Genomic DNA, 21,394 nt, shown 5'->3' with positions numbered 1-21,394 from the left:
GGTTTTATCAGACGAGAGAATCTTGTTTCTCATGGTCTGAGAGTCCTTTAGGTGCTTTTTGACAAACTCCAAACGGGCTGTCACATCCCTTTTACTGAGGAGTGGCTTCCGTCTGGCCTCTCTACCATAAAGTTGTCCTTCTGATGGTTCTCCCGTCTCCACAGAGGAACTCTGGAGCTCTGTCAGAGTGACCATCGGGTTCTTGGTCACCTCCCTGACCAAGGCCCTTGTCCCCTGATTGCTCAGTTTGGCCGGGCGGCCAGCTCTAGGAAGAGTCTTGGTTGTTCCAAACTTCTTCCATTTTAAGAATGATGGATGCCACTGTGTTCTTGGAGACCTTCAATGCTGCAGGAATGTTTTGGTACTGTTCCCCTGATCTGTACCTCGACGCAATCCTGTCTCGGAGCTCTATGGACAATTTCTTCGACCTCATGGCTTGGTTTTTGCTCTGACATGCACTGTCAACTGTAGGACCTTATGTAGACAGGTGTGTGCCTTTCCAAATCATGTCCAATCGATTTGAATTTACCACAGGTGGAGGGGAATGAGTCCTAATGCACTGTATACTCTGTAGGGCACTATAACAGCCTAGCGTCTAGCTGATGGTAACGTTAGACGGGTACTGAGAAAGAGGAAGAAACCAAGAGGTACTGAGAGAGAAAGAGGGCCACGTCTCTTTAACCAGGGGTCACCTACAGGGCCACAGGTGTTTGGGGAATCTGAGATAGAGCCGCTGTGGTAACGTCAGCATTTTTAACCACAAACACGTGAGGTAAACATTTGAGCTAGTGTTGAATGACCCTCTCCTTGATGTAGCTCACATGAACATGTTCTGATGGTTTTACCCGTCTCAGGTCCGACCCGGTCAGCCCTATAGTAAACCATGCTGTAGTTCTCAACTGTTTTTATTACAATGAACGGTTTCATACTGAGAGTTGACCTTGAAGCAGCTGTAAGTGCTGCTATGGTTACGGTATGCCTCTCCTTACTGAGCCTAAGGAGTGGCTAGTGTGTATTTACAATCTAGGGCGAGGTACTGTGTAAAGCAGTCAAGATCTTTCAGAGGTGTGTGTGTGTGCGTGTGTGTGTGTGTGTGTGTGTGTGTGTGTGTGTGTGTTTCTGTGCATGCATGCTTTGGAGGTTCTCTCCTGTAGTTAGGCTACAGGGTTGTTAGATCCTTTGTTGATGTGTCCCCACTAATTCACCAAAGAGAAATATTCCCCTACTGTTTCAAAAGCTCTGTGTGCTCACCTCAGATAAGCTAATGCTCAATGGTTCATTTCTATATCCAAGGTTTATTTTATCTTCTCTGCTATCCTTTCTACAACTGGCCTCCAGGTTTGCTAGACCTCCTCTGTAGCACAGCCATCTCTTTAACAGTTGGCAGCCTCCTTACCGCTCATTTGAGTTTGTGTTGATTTGGATGGATTGTGTTTGTCCTCTTCTAAACCGTCGTAATAAACCAATATGGTCATAAACAACAGCTGTCCTCTTCTTCTCTCCTCAGACAGTAAAACGACAACATGGCTGACTCCAGAGGCAGTAAACCCTTCATGGTGACTTCCTCCATCAACCTCAAAGTCACCACCCCCTCCTTCTACAACCAACCAAAGAAGTTTGCCTCGGTCAACCCGCCACGCCCCAAAAGCCAGTCCGACCCGTCGCCTCCCCCGGGCTCAACTCCTCCCGCAGGTCCCTCTCCTCCCCCCAGTCTGGTCTCAACACGCGGTGTCGGCACAGCTGTCATTGGTCGAGTTGGAGTGATGCCTCCACCCCCACCATCGCTATGCGAAGGTGATTGGCCGTTTTTGTTTGTCATTTTGTAAACATTTATCCCATGCATTGTCTGGTTCAATGTGACCCCTAACTCCTTCACTTGAACTCTTTCCCTTCACAGTGCAGATGTGAAGTAACTGGATAGGTGTACGAAAGATATGGTGTTAGGGGAAGTGACTAGGGGTTGTTTTAGGACCAGACTTATCTCGCAACAGAAGCATCAAGCATGTTATTAAGCATGTTTAAGCATCCCATCAATGAAACTCACCCTTCCTGTTTCTCACAAACTCTAATCACTGCATTTAAAGGGATACTGCGAGATTCTGGCAATTAAGCCATTGTTTTCTACTTAACCACCTATTTTCTTGACAGTAACATTTCACTGTCTCTGTGTGTAGAAACTGTATTTGTCATTTTGTTCCCTTGAATGAATGTCTGGGTGGGTGCAGTGAATAGATGACAGGATTTCAATTAATTATAGAACGTTTAGAAACCATTTGATTGCCATGGCTTTGTTTTAATCAATCACCTCTCCCCATTTCTATTAGACTTCCCCCCCCTCCTCCAATGGACGATGAGCTGCCAGCCCCTCCCCCAATTGTGCAACCACACCTCCAGCCTCTGATGCCCCTCCCCTGCCTTCCCTCCCCCTCCCGCAGTGGATGACCTGCCCCTCCCCCCCCCCCGCCTGAGGAGAATGCCTGTCTCCCCGTTCCCCGTCTCCCCCTCCTCCACCACCCCCTCCCCTCTCCCAGTCTCTGGTCCCAGCAGTGTCCCCAGTGCTGGGGAGAACTCTCAGGTGAGTCTGGGTCATTAATCATAAGAATGGAATACGTTTTGTATTATAAACTGGGTGGTTTGAGCCCTGAATGCTGATTGGCTGACAGCTGTGGTATATCAGACCATATACAACGGGTATGACAGAACATTTATTTTTACTACTCTAATTACATTGGTAACCAGTTTATAATAGCAATAAGGCACCTCGGGGGTTTGTGATATAAGGCCAATAAACCACGACTATGGGCTGTGTCCGGGCACTCCGCGTTGTGTCGTGCGAAAGAACATCCCTTGGCCGTGGTATATTGGCCATATACCACACCCCCTCGTGCCTTATTGCTTAAATATAGGACTTTCCATAAAGTCCCAAAGCACTTGTCATTGTATTGGTGTAGTTGTGTTGGATGACGGCCAGAACTCTCATCCACACATCTACTACCATGGTGGATGTCCCCAGTAAACAGATGTGGAAGTCTATTGCCTAACGTGATGTGAGTGCTTAAGTTCTGATCCATGCAAATCAGTTACATTCTGTTCTATCAGTACACTTCTGTGCACATTCCCCATTGACACAAGTGTATGATTTAGGTGGCAGTTGGAGTTTGCTACATATTTCAAGTTAAGATTCAGCCTGTTAATAAACAATCATCCTCTCTCTCTAACTCTCCCATTATTTCTCACTCTTTCACAATCCCTCACTCTGTGTGTCTGTCCATTTCCCCTCCCCTCTCTCCCTCCCCCCCTTCTTTCTCACTCCCACAGCGTCTGGAAAAGCAGACTAGTTTTGACAAACAGCTGGGCTCTCTGACTGACCTGCTGTCTGAGATGGAGACCAGAGGACCCTTCAACCCCAAGGTACAGAGAAGGACAAGAATTTTGTATACTGTAGAGCGTCGTATACTGTAGAGCGTCGTATACTGTAGAGCGTCATATACTGTAGAGCGTCGTATACTGTAGAGCGTCGTATACTGTAGAGCGTCGTATACTGTAGAGCGTCGTATACTGTAGAGCGTCGTATACTGTAGAGCGTCGTAGACTGTAGAGCGTCGTATACTGTAGAGCGTCGTATACTGTAGAGCGTCGTAGACTGTAGAGCGTCGTATACTGTAGAGCGTCGTAGACTGTAGAGCGTCGTATACTGTAGAGCGTCGTATACTGTAGAGCGTCGTAGACTGTAGAGCGTCGTATACTGTAGAGCGTCGTATACTGTAGAGCGTCGTATACTGTAGAGCGTCGTATACTGTAGAGCGTCGTATACTGTAGAGCGTCGTATACTGTAGAGCGTCGTAGACTGTAGAGCGTCGTATACTGTAGAGCGTCGTAGACTGTAGAGCGTCGTATACTGTAGAGCGTCGTATACTGTAGAGCGTCGTAGACTGTAGAGCGTCGTATACTGTAGAGCGTCGTATACTGTAGAGCGTCGTAGACTGTAGAGCGTCGTATACTGTAGAGCGTCGTATACTGTAGAGCGTCGTATACTGTAGAGCGTCGTAGACTGTAGAGCGTCGTATACTGTAGAGCGTCGTATACTGTAGAGCGTCGTAGACTGTAGAGCGTCGTATACTGTAGAGCGTCGTAGACTGTAGAGCGTCGTATACTGTAGAGCGTCGTATACTGTAGAGCGTCGTATACTGTAGAGCGTCGTATACTGTAGAGCGTCGTATACTGTAGAGCGTCGTATACTGTAGAGCGTCGTATACTGTAGAGCGTCGTATACTGTAGAGCGTCGTAGAAGCACACAACGTCAGTAAACCAACAGGGAAAACTGAATGTAACAGAAGACTGCAGTAGACACAGCATTACACAGAGAGAGTAGGAAGTACTTGGGACTGAGAAGATGGAGGGAAATAAAGATAAGATGGGGAGGGAAGTAAATGTAGGATCGAGGAGGGGAAGAAATGTAGGCGTGGGGAGGGGAAGAAATGTAGGCGTGGGGAGGGGAATAAATGTAGGCGTGGGGAGGGGGAATAAATGTAGGCGTGGGGAGGGGGACTAAATGTAGGCGTGGGGAGGGGGAATAAATGTAGGAGTGGGGAGGGGAATAAATGTAGGAGAATAAATGTAGGCGTGGGGAGGGGGAATAAATGTAGGCGTGGGGAGGGGGAATACATGTAGGAGTGGGGAGGGGAATAAATGTGGGGAGGGGAATAAATGTAGGAGTGGGGAGGGGAATAAATGTAGGAATGCATGGAGGAGTGGGGAGGGGAATAAATGTAGGCGTGGGGAGGGGGAATAAATGTAGGCGTGGGGAGGGGGAATAAATGTAGGCGTGGGGAGGGGGAATAAATGTAGGCGTGGGGAGGGGAATAAATGTAGGCGTGGGGAGGGGGAATAAATGTAGGCGTGGGGGAGGGGGAATAAATGTAGACGTGGGGGAGGGGGAATAAATGTAGGCGTGCGGGGGGGGAATAAATGTAGGCGTGGGGGAGGGGGAATAAATGTAGGTGTGGGGGAGGGGGAATAAATGTAGGTGTGGGGGAGGGGGAATAAATGTAGGCGTGGGGGAGGGGGAATAAATGTAGGCGTGGGGGAGGGGGAATAAATGTAGGCGTGGGGGAGGGGAATAAATGTAGGCGAATACATGGAGGAGTGTGGAGGGGAATAAATGTAGGCGTGGGGAGGGGGAATAAATGTAGGCGTGGGGAGGGGGAATAAATGTAGACGTGGGGGGAGGGGGAATAAATGTAGGCGTGCGGGGGGAATAAATGTAGGTGTGGGGGAGGGGGAATAAATGTAGGTGTGGGGGAGGGGGAATAAATGTAGGCGTGGGGGAGGGGGAATAAATGTAGGCGTGGGGAGGGGGAATAAATGTAGGCGTGGGGGAGGGGGAATAAATGTAGGCGTGGGGGAGGGAATAAATGTAGGCGAATACATGGAGGAGTGGGGAGGGGAATAAATGTAGGCGTGGGGAGGGGGAATAAATGTAGGCGTGGGGAGGGGGAATAAATGTAGACGTGGGGGAGGGGGAATAAATGTAGGCGTGCGGGGGGGGAATAAATGTAGGTGTGGGGGAGGGGGAATAAATGTAGGTGTGGGGGGGGGGGAATAAATGTAGGCGTGGGGGAGGGGGAATAAATGTAGGCGTGGGGGAGGGGGAATAAATGTAGGCGTGGGGGAGGGGGAATAAATGTAGGCGTGGGGGAGGGGAATAAATGTAGGCGAATACATGGAGGAGTGGGGAGGGAATAAATGTAGGCGTGGGGAGGGGGAATAAATGTAGGCGTGGGGAGGGGGAATAAATGTAGACGTGGGGAGGGGGAATAAATGTAGGCGTGCGGGGGGGGAATAAATGTAGGTGTGGGGGAGGGGGAATAAATGTAGGCGTGGGGGGGGGGAATAAATGTAGGCGTGGGGGAGGGGGAATAAATGTAGGCGTGGGGGAGGGGAATAAATGTAGGCGAATACATGGAGGAGTGGGGAGGGGAATAAATGTAGGCGTGGGGAGGGGGAATAAATGTAGGCGTGGGGAGGGGGAATAAATGTAGGCGTGGGGAGGGGGAATAAATGTAGGCATGGGGGAGGGGGAATAAATGTAGGCGTGGGGGAGGGGGAATAAATGTAGGCGTGGGGGAGGGGGAATAAATGTAGGCGTGGGGGAGGGGGAATAAATGTAGGCGTGGGGGAGGGGGAATAAATGTAGGCGTGGGGGAGGGGGAATAAATGTAGTCGTGGGGGAGGGGGAATAAATGTAGGAGTGGGGGAGGGGGAATAAATGTAGGAGAATACATGGAGGAGTGGGGAGGGGAATAAATGTAGGCGTGGGGAGGGGGAATAAATGTAGGCGTGGGGGAGGGGAATAAATGTAGGCGTGGGGGAGGGGGAATAAATGTAGGCGTGGGGAGGGGAATAAATGTAGGCGTGGGGAGGGGGAATAAATGTAGGCGTGGGGGAGGGGAATAAATGTAGGCGTGGGGGAGGGGGAATAAATGTAGGCGTGGGGAGGGGGAATAAATGTAGGCGTGGGGAGGGGGAATAAATGTAGGCGTGGGGAGGGGGAATAAATGTAGGCGTGGGGAGGGGGAATAAATTTAGGCGTGGGGGAGGGGGAATAAATGTAGGCGTGGGGGAGGGGGAATAAATGTAGGCGTGGGGGAGGGGGAATAAATGTAGGTGTGGGGGAGGGGAATAAATGTAGGCGTGGGGAGGGGGAATAAATCTAGGAGAATACATGGAGGAGTGGGGAGGGGAATAAATGTAGGCGTGGGGAGGGGGAATAAATGTAGGCGTGGGGAGGGGGAATAAATGTAGGCGTGGGGAGGGGGAATAAATGTAGGCGTGGGGAGGGGGAATAAATGTAGGCGTGGGGAGGGGGAATAAATGTAGGCGTGGGGGAGGGGGAATAAATGTAGGCGTGGGGGAGGGGGAATAAATGTAGGCGTGGGGGAGGGGGAATAAATGTAGGTGTGGGGAGGGGAATAAATTTAGGCGTGGGGAGGGGGAATAAATCTTGGAGAATACATGGAGGAGTGGGGAGGGGAATAAATGTAGGCGTGGGGAGGGGGAATAAATGTAGGCGTGGGGAGGGGGAATAAATGTAGGCGTGGGGAGGGGGAATAAATGTAGGCGTGGGGAGGGGGAATAAATGTAGGCGTGGGGAGGGGGAATAAATGTAGGCGTGGGGAGGGGGAATAAATGTAGGCGTGGGGAGGGGGAATAAATGTAGGAGGGGGATAAATGTAGGCGTGGGGAGGGGGAATAAATGTAGGCGTGGGGGAGGGGAATAAATGTAGGCGTGGGGAGGGGGAATAAATGTAGGCGTGGGGAGGGGGAATAAATGTAGGCGTGGGGAGGGGGAATAAATGTAGGCGTGGGGAGGGGGAATAAATGTAGGCGTGGGGAGGGGGAATAAATGTAGGAGGGGGATAAATGTAGGCGTGGGGAGGGGGAATAAATGTAGGCGTGGGGAGGGGGAATAAATGTAGGCGTGGGGAGGGGGATAAATGGAGGAGTGGGGAGGGGGAATAAATGGAGGAGTGGGGAGGGGGAATAAATGATCAAAAGAAAAAAAGAGGAGACGTTGACTCAGAAGTTTGAATAAAGGGGTCTCCAAAGTTGAGAGAAAGAGGGGGAGAGAGAGCAGGTCAGGAGAAACCGTTTGGCCAGATGCCAGGCTGTTTTGTGTCTGTTCAGGCTGGTGGCTCTAGGATGAGTAAGCTGTTCGTTACTGTACACAGACAGACAAACAGAGGAAGTGAGTGATGCAGAGAAACTTACACTGAATGATGTATATAAAGAAAGATGGCGATGCAAATAGAAAGAGGGACCAAGCAAGACCGAGAGAGAGAGAGAGAGAGACGTGGTACACAATGCATACTCCATTGTGATCAGGCCTGTGTGTGTGGGGCCAAGCCAGCGGTCTGGGGAAACAGCCATAAATGGAGAGTGTTTTTATCCTCCTGGGAGGAACTGGATCAGAACAGAGAAATGTTGGCACAAGCTCTTGATAAAAATGTCAGAGACACTTGATGAGCTCAAGTTCCTCTGTATGACTCAGAGCCTGTGCTTTGTGGAAGTTGAACATTTGATACGATTGAAAATCGCTAACTGCAAACTTTTTGTGTTTTTTAATTCTGTACTTGAATGATGCTAATAGCCATTTTCACCGTTCCTAAAAACACAGCCGTCTTGTTAAGGAGGGTGGATTGTTTAGAATGTTTCAAATAGTACTGTATAGAACATTGTATTTTCACCTGGAAACTTCCAAAATAGCTGAAGGGGCACTCAGTTCCTAATGCTTTTAGTCTAAAAGTAGATTTGAGTTCCATACAACAGCTTGTAGTTGTTTGTTGTCTCATAGTTCTCTTCAACTCTTCAAAACATACAGCCTGTAATGTTTTCTTGTCTGATCTTGTCTCCCCAGTTGCCCAGTCAGTACTCAGCTCCTCCTCCTCCTGCCCCCAAGCCTGCAGGTCCTCCCCCCACTGCTCCCAAGCCCAGCCTCTCCTTCCTCCCCCCTCCAGAGATGGGAGACAAGCCCCCTCCCGCTCCCTGGGCCGAGGAGCTCAAACTCCGGACGACACACCGACAAGCCAATAACCCTACATCTGCCCCAGCTCCTGCCCCACAGCCATTTGCTAAGGCACCAGTCGGGGCTTCTAAGGCTTTTGGGGGCATGAAAACGGGGACGTCCGTGCCTCCTGTGGGGCTGAAGAACCAGAACCACGCCCCGGCTCCATTTGGTGTTGCTCCTAAACCTTCCCCTGTAGCCAGCTCCTTCCCTCCTCCTCCTGCCGCTCCTCCTGCCGCTCCTCCTGCCGCTCCTCCTGCCGCTCCTCCCGCCCCACCGGCCAACAAAGTGGCTCCCCCAGCCTTCAATCATTCAAAGCCCTCTTCCATTGACTCTCAGATGACTGTGAGCCCGCCCCCTCCTGCCCCCGTGCCCCCTCCTCAGCCCAAAGCGATGACATCACCACCCTCTTCTTATAGCCAGCCAATGAAATCTCCCCCTTCATCAAAGGTATGTTAGAAGACCCTTTGGGGTGAGTGTGTGTGTGTGTTTAGTACTCCCCCTGTTAAATGTGTGTTTTCTGTGCCCCAGCCCTCGCCTCCTGGGCCTGTCTCTGTCCCAGGTGGAGGTGTTCCTCTCTCCATGAGGGAGGTGGAGGAGCTGGAGAGAATGACCAATGCATTCATCAAAGACATGGACACACACGCTCCCGTCATCACCTCAGCACCTACAGGTACACACACACACCCTCCGCTCATCACCTCAGCACCTACAGGTACACATACACACCCTCCGTTCAGCACCTACAGGTACACACACACCCTCCCGTCATCACCTCAGCACCTACAGGTACACACACACACCCTCCGCTCATCACCTCAGCACCTACAGGTACACATACACACCCTCCGTTCAGCACCTACAGGTACACACACACACCCTCCGTTCAGCACCTACAGGTACACACACACACCCTCCGTTCAGCACCTACACTAGTTCATTGTTTCATACTACCATACCCAATGTATCAGAATGAACACTATTATCAGAGTGTCATTATCTTGTCCAGTTCCTGCCTGACAACACTCTTTCTCAGTATGCTATTGGTTCTGATGGTCTGGGTTGTAGTTTTAATAGTCTGGGCTGGGGTGCTGATGGGCTGGGCTGGGGTGCTGATGGGCTGGGCTGGGGTGCTCATGGGCTGGGCTGAGGTGCTGATGGGCTGGGGTGCTGATGGGCTGGGGTGCTGATGGGCTGGGGTTTTGATGGGCTGGGCTGGGGTGCTTATTGGTCTGGGCTGGGGTGCTTATGGGCTGGGCTGGGGTGCTAATTGACCTTTCATCAAAATGATTGATCAGTGTAATTAGGCAGTAAGGAGCCTCCTCCCTCCTCCCTCTCATTGGTGCTAGACCAGTGTGTCTGTGGTAATGACTTAATGACTGTGTGGAATAGGACTGGCTGGGCTCTGCCTCTGTCAGCATCAACCAACTCTTATCCCCTCTCTCTTCGTCCTCTCCCCTTCTCTCTCTCCATCGCTCTCTCTCTCTCCGTCGCTCTCTCTCTCCGTCGCTCTCTCTCTCTCCGTCGCTCTCTCTCTCTCTGTCGCTCTCTCTCTCTCCGTCGCTCTCTCTCTCTCCGTCGCTCTCTCTCTCTCCGTCGCTCTCTCTCTCTCCGTCGCTCTCTCTCTCTCCGTCGCTCTCTCTCTCCGTCGCTCTCTCTCTCTCCGTCGCTCTCTCTTTCTCTCCGTCGCGCTCTCTCTCTCTCTCCGTCGCTCTCTCTCTCCATCGATCTCTCCATCGATCGCTCTCTGTCTCTCATCGCTCGATCTCTCTCTCTCATCGCTCTCTCTCTCCATCGCTCTCTCTCCCCATCTCTCTCCCCATCTCTCTCTCTTTCAGAGGTATGTGGTAAGTGTGGTGAGGCTCTGTCTCGTTCCCAGCCTGCAGTGAGAGCCATGAACAAACTCTTCCACTCTGACTGTTTCTGCTGTATGAGCTGCCATCGCCCCCTGCAGGGCATGCAGTTCTACGACAAGGACGGGACGCCACAGTGTGACGACTGCTACACTGTGAGTACACGCACACGCACAGTAATTACATGCACAAACAGCTTACAGTAATTAATTCACTCTCTCACACACAAAGACATGTAACGTGTTTGCTCTCTCTCCCACCCTCCTGTCTGTGTGTCTCTACAGAGTTCTCTGGCGGTGTGTTCTCGGTGTGGGGAGCGTATTACAGACCGTGTGTTGAAGGCGGTGGGCCAGTGTTTCCATGCCCATTGTTTCCGCTGCTGCACCTGCGCCTGCAGCCTGGAGGGGGCGCCCTTCATCACCGACGACAACAACAACCCATACTGTGTCCCAGACTACCACAGGTACGGCCTCTCATCTCCTTGTCTTTCTCTCTATCGCTCTCAGGTATTGTCCTCTCTGTGTGTCTGTGTGTGTTACAGGTCTAATGTCCTCTCTGTCCCCCTGCCTGTAGGCGTTTCTCTCCCCTGTGTGTGAGCTGTAATGAGCCCATAGTTCCTGACGCCGGCAGTCAAGAGACCGTCAGAGTCGTGGCCCTCGACAAGAACTTCCACCTCAAGTGCTACCGCTGTGAGGTAAGGACATCAGACCTGCTACATCTAAAGTGCTACCGCTGTGAGGTAAGGACATCAGACCTGCTATATCTAAAGTACTACCACTGTGAGGTAAGGACAACAGACCTGCTACATCTAAAGTGCTACCGCTGTGAGGTAAGGACATCAGACCTGCTATATCTAAAGTACTACCGCTGTGAGGTAAGGACAACAGACCTGCTACATCTAAAGTGCTACCGCTGTGAGGTAAGGACATCAGACCTGCTACATCTAAAGTACTACCGCTGTGAGGTAAGGACAACAGACCTGCTATATCTAAAGTACTACCGCTGTGAGGTAAGGACAACAGACCTGCTACATCTAAAGTACTACCGCTGTGAGGTAAGGACAACAGACCTGCTACATCTAAAGTACTACCGCTGTGAGGTAAGGACAACAGACCTGCTACATCTAAAGTACTACCGCTGTGAGGTAAGGACATCAGACCTGCTACATCTAAAGTGCTACCGCTGTGAGGTAAGGACAACAGACCTGCTACATCTAAAGTGCTACCGCTGTGAGGTAAGGACAACAGACCTGCTACATCTAAAGTACTACCGCTGTGAGGTAAGGACAACAGACCTGCTACATCTTGTGCCAGATGTAACTCCTGAAGATGTATTATAAAGAGCTGGTTAAATGTCGAAACAGTTTGAATGGTGTCCCCCGAGTGTTTTGGATGTAATTGTGTTCCAGTGACCTTCTGCACATCCTGAAGTCTCTCTTCCTGGTTGCAGGATTGTTCCCGCCCCCTCTCCATAGAGGCGGACGCAGACGGCTGCTACCCATTGGACGGCAGGATCCTGTGCATGAAGTGCCACACCCAGCGGGCCAAGGCTATGCAGTGATTGGTGGACACATCTGTTATTCAAGTCGAACTTTGAACCAAATCCAAGGCACAGGATCCATTCAGCTTCCACCGTTCTGTCTTTGCAACAGGGCTTTACTTGTGTGTGTGTGTGTGTGTGTGTGTGTGTGTGTGTGTGTGAGTGAGAGTTCATGAGTGAAAGCGAGTATGTTTGCATGCAGTTGTCGTTATGTCTCTCCTCTTTCTGCTTATTCCCTCTCTCAGTCCAGAGATAATGTACTGCACTGAGATAGACTTCCTCCTCCTCTCCCTGCCTTCTCCCCTTGTATTAATGCCAGTCTTATCAAGGCCATTTTTTGTTTACGCTAAAATTCCCAGCATGTCTTGCACAAGTATAGCTTAGTCATGGGCTGTGTCCCAACAGTCAAAGATGGCTTCCTCTCCTCTTCTCTCTCCACTGATTGGAAAACATGTTGAGAAGGTTTCAGCCATACAACTTTGATTTGTCTTTCACTTTTCAGTGGTACAGAAGGAAAAGAGTGGAAGTATTTCAGAGTATTTGAGACATAGTAACAGTAGTTTAGTGTAACTCCCTGACCCCAGTGCACGAGGAGTTGAACAAAAGTTTAAGGTGGACTAATTCATGTTCCCCTGCACCTCCCATAGGGCTGAGCTCTGGTGGGCTGGTGGCACCTGAAGCACTTTGGGAGTTGTAGTGCCTGCAAACATACAAGTTGCTTAACTGCCTTTAGAGAGTGCTTTCTACAGAACTACATATCCCATCAGACATGACGTAGCAGAGCAGTGTGCTGTGGGAAATGTAGTTCCTCATGGGCTAAAAACAGTGCAAAAAAACGAACAAAAATAGGTGAATGTCGCTCGTTTGTTTTTGTTGTGTGCGTTTGTTGCTTTATAGGCATGCATAGCTACAGATCACTGTCAGTTACTCTCACCAGTTTGTCAAACACAGATTGAGGGTACAATACAATCAAAATTACCATTTATTTCTTTGTCAAAAGAATAGAAGATTTAAGATCATGATTAGAGACACTACCTAGAACAAAGGTCAAAAGTTAGCGCAGCACAGATTCCATTCCTATGATCTCCTCATGTTAAATAGAGTGCTGTAGTTTAAAGAGGACCACATGGCTTAGAACAGAACCTACGCTACAGGCAGAAGTTGCTCTTAACCGCTAGGATCAGATTACCCTACCCTATCCCTAATCTTAATTTAAAGGGGATGGAGGAAAACATCGGATCCTGCATCAGTAGTCAGGGGCAACTTCCAGGACCTACAGTATAATCCTATCATCCTCAATGAAGCGCTCTTGAATGGATACTTATCTAGTGTGCAGGTGAGTTAAGATATCTAATGATTAACATGGAGATATTACCTCTCATTAATTCAATTCACCTAAAGGTAAACTCATGGATTTTTGCACTATACACCTGCATTTACAAATGCTTAGTATTTTGGGCATTTGCAGCTCTCTGAATAACATAAAAAAACTGATTCTGAATCAGGGTTTTAAGTATTATAAACATGCAACAGATCAAATGGCCAGTCTGTTTTCCAGTAGAGTGTAGTAGGTCATTGACTAGCAGTAGCATGTAGATCAAACCAATACAGTTCAAGGTGATGGTAACACGTCACTCAAATGCATCACACTTTAAATTCACTGCCTTTGTTTTTGTGGAATTGACTTCAAGTTTTAATCATATTTTGTGTGCTTTACACAGTATATTGTTCCTCTTCCTTTCTCATAATACTCCAATGACTACCACTGTTTCCATTATTCCGCTTAGTGTTCTTTTATGTCTCGATATCAGTTATATTTACTCTGCTTGTAATCTTACCATACTGTATTTCATTGATAAGTACTTATTTTCTGTGATTTTTTCTGTGAAACTTTGTGAGTTGCCATTTCCACCCTAGTATTCCTCTCTCTCCTGTTCAGACTGGTTTGGCACCAAACACCCATCCTTATACAATCCTCAGTCTGGCATAGCAACACAACCCTAATGACCAAACTAACATCCTAAACCATATGGCCAAATACGACTCCATATGCATGTTATCTGGGTCGTCGGTATCATCTCTAGTATTCTCAGTTGTTTTCCTTTTTTTATTTGCACACATGATTCCACCCTTGTGACCATGCCTTTGTCTTCTGTCAGACCATTGGTGTGTGATGATGCCTTCAAAAACACCACTTTGCTCATTTATTTAATGATGATTGCCTTGTTCTTTTGATATAGGTTTTATAAATTCTTCTTATATTTGTGTGTATGTTTACGGTTCCAAACATGCCAACATTTAATTACCAGTACATGTCATTCTTTTTCTTCTTTAATTTTACTGTACTCAAAATAAAACTGCTAATTGCCTAAATGCTATGTGGTTTTATTGTGCCTGTTTGGCATTTGCAATAATTTAGTGTCTTTATTTCTGGAAGTATTCAGTATTGTCCTCATTCTCTCACATCAAATACAGTATCTCTCTCTTCCTCCATGTGATGTGTCTTCCACTATGCTATCAGTGATGTGTCCATTGCCAGATGACCTCTAGGACACCCTCGCTCTCTCTATCAATTCATACCAGACCCTCTGCTGCACTGATAGTGACGCGGGTAGACGGCGGTTTTTTCATTTGAGAAAATGTTTGTTACCCTGCATCGAGAGGACAATGTGTCCTCTTAATGTTTTGACTTTTTCTGTGTTTCAGAGTTCTGCTGATTTTATTGGCTCTGTACCGACCTGTTGCTTAGGGACGTTATGTTCTCATTACGGCAGGGTAGCCTAAATCAAATCAAATTTATTTATATAGCCCTTCGTACATCAGCTGATATCTCAAAGTGCTGTACAGAAACCCAGCCTTAAACCCCAAACAGCAAGCAATGCAGGTGTAGAAGCACGGTGGCTAGGAAAAACTCCCTAGAAAGGCCAAAACCTAGGAAGAAACCTAGAGAGGAACCAGGCTATGTGGGGTGGCCAGTCCTCTTCTGGCTGTGCCGGGTGGAGATTATAACAGAACATGGCCAAGATGTTCAAATGTTCATAAATGACCAGCATGGTCGTATAATAATAAGGCAGAACAGTTGAAACTGGAGCAGCAGCACGGCCAGGTGGACTGGAGACAGCAAGGAGTCATCATGTCAGGTAGTCCTGGGGCATGGTCCTAGGGCTCAGGTCAGTTGAAACTGGAGCAGCAGCACGGTCAGGTGGACTGGGGACAGCAAGGAGTCATCATGTCAGGTAGTCCTGGGGCATGGTCCTAGGGCTCAGGTCCTCCGAGAGAGAGAGAGAAAGAGAGAATTAGAGAACGCACACTTAGATTCACACAGGACACCGAATAGGACAGGAGAGGTACTCCAGATATAACAAACTGACCCGAGGACACACCCGGACAGGGCCAAACAGGAAGGATATAACCCCACCCACTTTGCCAAAGCACAGCCCCCACACCACTAGAGGGATATCTTCAACCACCAACTTACCATCCTGAGACAAGGCTGAGTATAGCCCGCAAAGATCTCCGCCATGGCACAACCCAAGGGGGGCGCCAACCCAGACAGGATGACCACATCAGTGAATCAACCCACTCAGGTGACGCACCCCTTCCAGGGACGGCATGAGAGAGCCCCAGTAAGCCAGTGACTCAGCCCCTGTAATAGGGTTAGAGGCAGAGAATCCCAGTGGAAAGAGGGGAACTGGCCAGGCAGAGACAGCAAGGGCGGTTCGTTGCTCCAGAGCCTTTCCGTTCACCTTCCCACTCCTGGGCCAGACTACACTCAATCATACGACCCACTGAAGAGATGAGTCTTCAGTAAAGACTTAAAGGTTGAGACCGAGTTTGCGTCTCTGACATGGGTAGGCAGACCGTTCCATAAAAATGGAGCTCTATAGGAGAAAGCCCTGCCTCCAGCTGTTTGCTTAGAAATTCTAGGGACAATTAGGAGGCCTGCGTCTTGTGACCGTAGCGTACGTGTAGGTATGTACGGCAGGACCAAATCAGAGAGATAGGTAGGAGCAAGCCCATGTAATGCTTTGTAGGTTAGCAGTAAAACCTTGAAATCAGCCCTTGCTTTGACAGGAAGCCAGTGTAGAGAGGCTAGCACTGGAGTAATATGATCAAATTTTTTGGTTCTAGTCAGGATTCTAGCAGCCGTATTTAGCACCAACTGAAGTTTATTTAGTGCTTTATCCGGTTAGCCGGAAAGTAGAGCATTGCAGTAGTCTAACCTAGAAGTGACAAAAGCATGGATTAATTTTTCTGCATCAATTTTGGACAGAAAGTTTCTGATTTTTGCAATGTTATGTAGATGGAAAAAAGCTGTCCTTGAAATGGTCTTGATATGTTCTTCAAAAGAGAGATCAGGGTCCAGAGTAACGCCGAGGTCCTTCACAGTTTTATTTGAGACGACTGTACAACCATTAAGATTAATTGTCAGATTCAACAGAAGATCTCTTTGTTTCTTGGGACCTAGAACAAGCATCTCTGTTTTGTCCGAGTTTAAAAGTAGAAAGTTTGCAGCCATCCACTTCCTTATGTCTGAAACACATGCTTCTAGCAAGGGTAATTTTGGGGCTTCACCATGTTTCATTGAAATGTACAGCTGTGTGTCATCCGCATAGCAGTGAAAGTTAACATTATGTTTTCGAATAACATCCCCAAGAGGTAAAATATATAGTGAAAACAATAGTGGTCCCAAAACGGAACCTTGAGGAACACTGAAATTTACAGTTGATTTGTCAGAGGACAAACCATTTACAGAGACAAACTGATATTTTTCCGACAGATAAGATCTAAACCAGACCAGAACTTGTCCGTGTAGACCAATTTGGGTTTCCAATCTCTCCAAAAGAGTGGTTAGAGCAAGTTCAAATCCCCGAGCTGACAAGGTACAAATCTGTCATTCTGCCCCTGAACAGGCAGTTAACCCACTGTTCCTAGGCCGTCATTGAAAATAGGAATTTGTTCTTAACTGACTTGCCTAAATAAAGGTAAAATAAAAACATTTGAGTTAAAACTCAGTCATTTTAGGGTTGTGGATTGAAGAGGATTCCTCCTACACATCAAACACACCCACGTGCATGTCACAGTCTAAATGAATCCACAATGCCACCTGATAATGTAGCAGAGAGAGAGGTAGGCTGCCAGGTCAACTCTGTTTATCAGAATGTCGGAGGAGGAGGAGAGCAGTGAGTGATGAAAGAAGATAGAGAGCTGAGATGACAGCTGGCTGATGGAGGGAGAGATAGAGGCCTGGAGGCTACGTGTGAGGGAGAAATGTCTGGCTGCAACAAGCTAAACCCAGACAGACAGAACAAGACACACAACAGAGTATGGCAGAAATCCCAGCAGAGCCTCAATTAAAAGACCGTCTGCAGGTTTTACCTATCATGAAATGTTATGAAGTTTATGCTGATCCTAGGTGATGTCAAATCAATGTGTTCGCCTGCCACAGGCTGAACACTTTCTACTTGTTAGAGCAAGCTCTCAATTCCCTGCGTCTCATACTGTACATTTCAAATTGTATAGAGGAGTGTCTTCCTTTTATTAATGTGGTATTACATGTATATAGAGGACAATATAGGTTATAATAAGATTGTCATGTGTCAAGTGAGCCCCAGCCCCTACCCAAGCTGGATAGCCTTCCTGAGCCCAAGCCCCTAACCCAGCCCCTACCCCAGCTGGATAGCCTTCCTGAGCCCAAGCCCCTAACCCAGCCCCTACCGCATCTGGATAGCCTTCCTGAGCCCAAGCCCCTACCCCAGCTGGATAGCCTTCCTGAGCCCAAGCCCCTACCCCAGCTGGATAGCCTTCCTGAGCCCCAGCCCCTACCCCAGCTAGATAGCCTTCCTGAGCCCCAGTCCCTACCCCAGCTGGATGGCCTTCCTGAGCCCCAGCCCCTACCCCAGCTGGATAGCCTTCCTGAGCACTCTAAGCGGTAGCATGAGATGGAGTCTACAACCCACACAAGTGGCTCAGGTAGTGCAGCTCATCCAGGATGGCACATCAATGCGAGCTGTGGCAAGAAGGTTTGCTGTGTCTGTCAGTGTAGTGTCCAGAGCATGGAGGCGCTAACAGGAGACAGGCCAGTACTTCAGGAGACGTGAAGGATGCCGTAGGAGGGCAACAACCCTGCAGCAGGACCGCTACCTCCGCCTTTGTGCAAGGAGGAGCAGGAGGAGCACTGCCAGAGCCCTGCAAAATGACCTCCAGCAGGCCACAAATGTGCATGTGTCTGCTCAAATGGTCAGAAACAGACTCCATGAGGGTGGTATGAGGGCCCGACGTCCACAGGTGGGGGTTGTGCTTACAGCCCAACACCGTGCAGGACGTTTGGCATTTGCCAGAGAACACCAAGATTGGCAAATTCGCCACTGGCGCCCTGTGCTCTTCACAGATGAAAGCAGGTTCACACTGAGCACATGTGACAGATGTGACAGTCTGGAGACGCTGTGGAGAACGTTCTGCTGCCTGCAACATCCTCCAGCATGACCGGTTTGGCGGTGGGTCAGTCATGGTGTGGGGTGGCATTTCTTTGGGGGGCCGCACAGCCCTCCATGTGCTCGCCAGAGGTAGCCTGACTGCCATTAGGTACCGAGATGAGATCCTCAGACCCCTTGTGAGACCATATGCTGGTGCGGTTGGCCCTGGGTTCCTCCTAATGCAAGACAATGCTAGACCTCATGTGGCTGGAGTGTGTCAGCAGTTCCTGCAAGAGGAAGGCATTGATGCTATGGACTGGCCCGCCCGTTCCCCAGACCTGAATCCAATTGAGCACATCTGGGACATCATGTCTCGCTCCATCCACCAACGCCACGTTGCACCACAGACTGTCCAGGAGTTGGCGGATGCTTTAGTCCAGGTCTGGAAGGAGATCCCTCAGGAGACCATCCGCCACCTCATCAGGAGCATGCCCAGGCGTTGTAGGGAGGTCATACAGGCACGTGGAGGCCACACACACTACTGAGCTTCATTTTGACTTGTTTTAAGGACATTACATCAAAGTTGGGTCAGCCTGTAGTGTGGTTTTCCACTTTAATTTTGAGTGTGACTCCAAATCCAGACCTCCATGGGTTGATAAATTTGATTTACATTGATAATTTTTGTGTGATTTTGTTGTCAGCACATTCAACTATGTAAAGAAAAAAGTATTTAATAAAAATATTTCATTCATTCAGATCTAGGATGTGTTATTTTTGTGTTCCCTTTATTTTTTTGAGCAGCGTATTTTTATGTATGTATAAGTCTTTCAAGGTGTCTTCGATACTCACATGGATGACATGACTAAAGAATTCTGTTGGACAATAATATGCATTGACATTACTAAAGAATTCTGTTGGACAATAATATGCATTGACATTACTAAAGAATTCTGTTGGACAATAATATGTATTGACATGACTAAAGAATTTCTGTTGGACAATAATATGCATTGACATTACTAAAGAATTAAAGTGAACAGTAAAATTTGGAAGACAAGATGCATTATGACTATAAAAAACTTTTGATTGAACACTATATTTTTAACAAATCATTTTCAAATGTGAAATATTATTTTTAGCAACAAAATACGAGATAACTACTTCATAGATGTGATATTACATTACAAGTGTGTTGAAATTGTATTGGCTGTTTCCTCTAGGCAGAGGAGCTGATTCAGAATGTCTATTCCTCCAAGTCCAAACTACCTGATCTCAGGTGGAGAGATGAGGAGTCTCGCATGTCTGTTTTGAATAAGGTAAAAGGTCAACAGTGGATGTCATTTACTGGAATCCTTATTTAAAAACAACTGTGTATTCATTGTCCACTTGAAATGAACAATCTGTTTTCCCAGATTCAGTCTCTAACTCCAAGACTTTCAACTAAAAACAACATTTTCAGTGAAGCTGAACTCAACCAACTGTATTCAAAGGAAGAGTATTTTATTGTAGTGGAACTAGTCTACATTGCCAATAAGATATAGGATTTCATCATCAATACCACTAATGAATCATATTACCAGTGATGATGATACATTGTACTATATACGTACTGGTAGTTCAATTTCACCCATTTATTTTATTAATAGGTGACAATTGACAAACACAATATTTTTCCATCTACATCCAGTCTCTCTCCCTCTAGCATCAGGGATCAAGCAAACTCTTTTATCAGACTGAAGGAGATGATGTGTGAGAGCCCAGTTGTCATGAAAAGTCTATATGATTTGGTTTGGGTAGATATGTGTTATTAATATATGAATTGAGCATTCTCTCTCTCTTTTGCCCTCTCTGTCTCTCCATCTTCTCCTCCGGTTGGTCCGTCACTCCATTTCTCTCCATCAATGAGCTAGTGTTTCCCATGGGGATGTTTGTCCAGTCTCTCATCCACCCTACCTATCCCAGGTAACCCAAACTCATATGTTTACTATCACATAATAAACTATGAATAACCAAGTAGTCTTAATGAGATAAATAATCTCATTCCTCAAAGTGTTTTGTTGAGTATTTGCATGTTTTTGTGTCAGGTCCATCAACTTCAGGGTTTTGGGGTCTTTGATGGCCAAAGATATTCTCCATCTCCCAATAGTACGGCAATTAGTCTTAATTAATTACTCTCTGATTGTAATGCAGTTAATGAACATTTATTTATGTGTGTGCGTGCGTGTGGGTTTATACATGGTGCATGTGTGTGCCCTGACTGTTCACCCTGTGCTTTAGTCCATTGTCAGAGTGTGTGTGGTCCCAGTACCTGAGTATGAGAGGGGGGGTGTTCTCGCTGTCACCAGCACAGCAGCAGGAGATGTGGGTGCAGTACTCTGCTCTGCAGATTGCACTACAGGTCAGTTTTTGGAATTCCAAATCTATTCTAGGGTATCTAGGCTATTTCAATTTCAGCACCTTAGTTGTTTTGGTTGATATCAGAGACATACTATGTTGTGGTTGATATCAGAGGCATACTATGTTTTGGTTGGTATCAGAGGCATACTATGTTTTGGTTGATATCAGAGGCATACTATGTTTTGGTTGATATCAGAGGCATACTATGTTTTGGTTGGTATCAGAGACATACTATGTTTTGGTTGGTATCAGAGACATACTATGTTTTGGTTGGTATCAGAGGCATACTATGTTTTGGTTGATATCAGAGGCATACTATGTTTTGGTTGGTATCAGAGGCATACTATGTTTTGGTTGGTATCAGAGGCATACTATGTTTTGGTTGATATCAGAGGCATACTATGTTTTGGTTGGTATCAGAGGCATACTATGTTTTGGTTGGTATCAGAGGCATACTATGTTTTGGTTGGTATCAGAGGCATACTATGTTTTGGTTGGTATCAGAGACATACTATGTTTTGGTTGGTATCAGAGGCATACTATGTTTTGGTTGGTATCAGAGACATACTATGTTTTGGTTGGTATCAGAGACATACTATGTTTTGGTTGGTATCAGAGACATACTA

The 21,394-nt window shown here is 47.6% G+C and overlaps 1 protein-coding gene across 1 annotated transcript; it reads left to right on the top strand.

The window, feature by feature from the left end:
- Positions 1-2,325: 2,325 nt before the first annotated feature.
- LOC112222506 (zyxin-like) lies at positions 2,326-14,333 on the top strand. The gene is made up of 8 exons (XM_042304999.1): positions 2,326-2,575; positions 3,319-3,411; positions 8,417-9,013; positions 9,095-9,236; positions 10,402-10,571; positions 10,701-10,879; positions 10,990-11,110; positions 11,866-14,333. Exons 1-8 carry the CDS (start codon positions 2,474-2,476, stop codon positions 11,974-11,976), a joined length of 1,515 nt encoding a protein of 504 aa, XP_042160933.1. The 5' UTR covers positions 2,326-2,473; the 3' UTR covers positions 11,977-14,333.
- Positions 14,334-21,394: the final 7,061 nt, after the last annotated feature.

Source organism: Oncorhynchus tshawytscha, linkage group LG23, assembly GCF_018296145.1.
Source record: "Oncorhynchus tshawytscha isolate Ot180627B linkage group LG23, Otsh_v2.0, whole genome shotgun sequence".
NCBI lineage: Eukaryota > Metazoa > Chordata > Actinopteri > Salmoniformes > Salmonidae > Oncorhynchus > Oncorhynchus tshawytscha.
The sequence above is the reverse complement of the archived record's forward strand: the minus strand, read 5'-3'. Positions and strand labels throughout refer to the sequence as shown.

Coding starts and splice junctions, on each gene's coding strand:
- LOC112222506 (XM_042304999.1), top strand. CDS start 2,474: ATGCCTGTCTCCCCGTTCCCCGTCTCCCCCTCCTCCACCACCCCCTCC. Junction 3,412..8,416: donor GAGGACCCTTCAACCCCAAG/GTACAGAGAAGG, acceptor TTGTCTCCCCAG/TTGCCCAGTCAGTACTCAGC. Junction 11,111..11,865: donor TCAAGTGCTACCGCTGTGAG/GTAAGGACATCA, acceptor TCCTGGTTGCAG/GATTGTTCCCGCCCCCTCTC.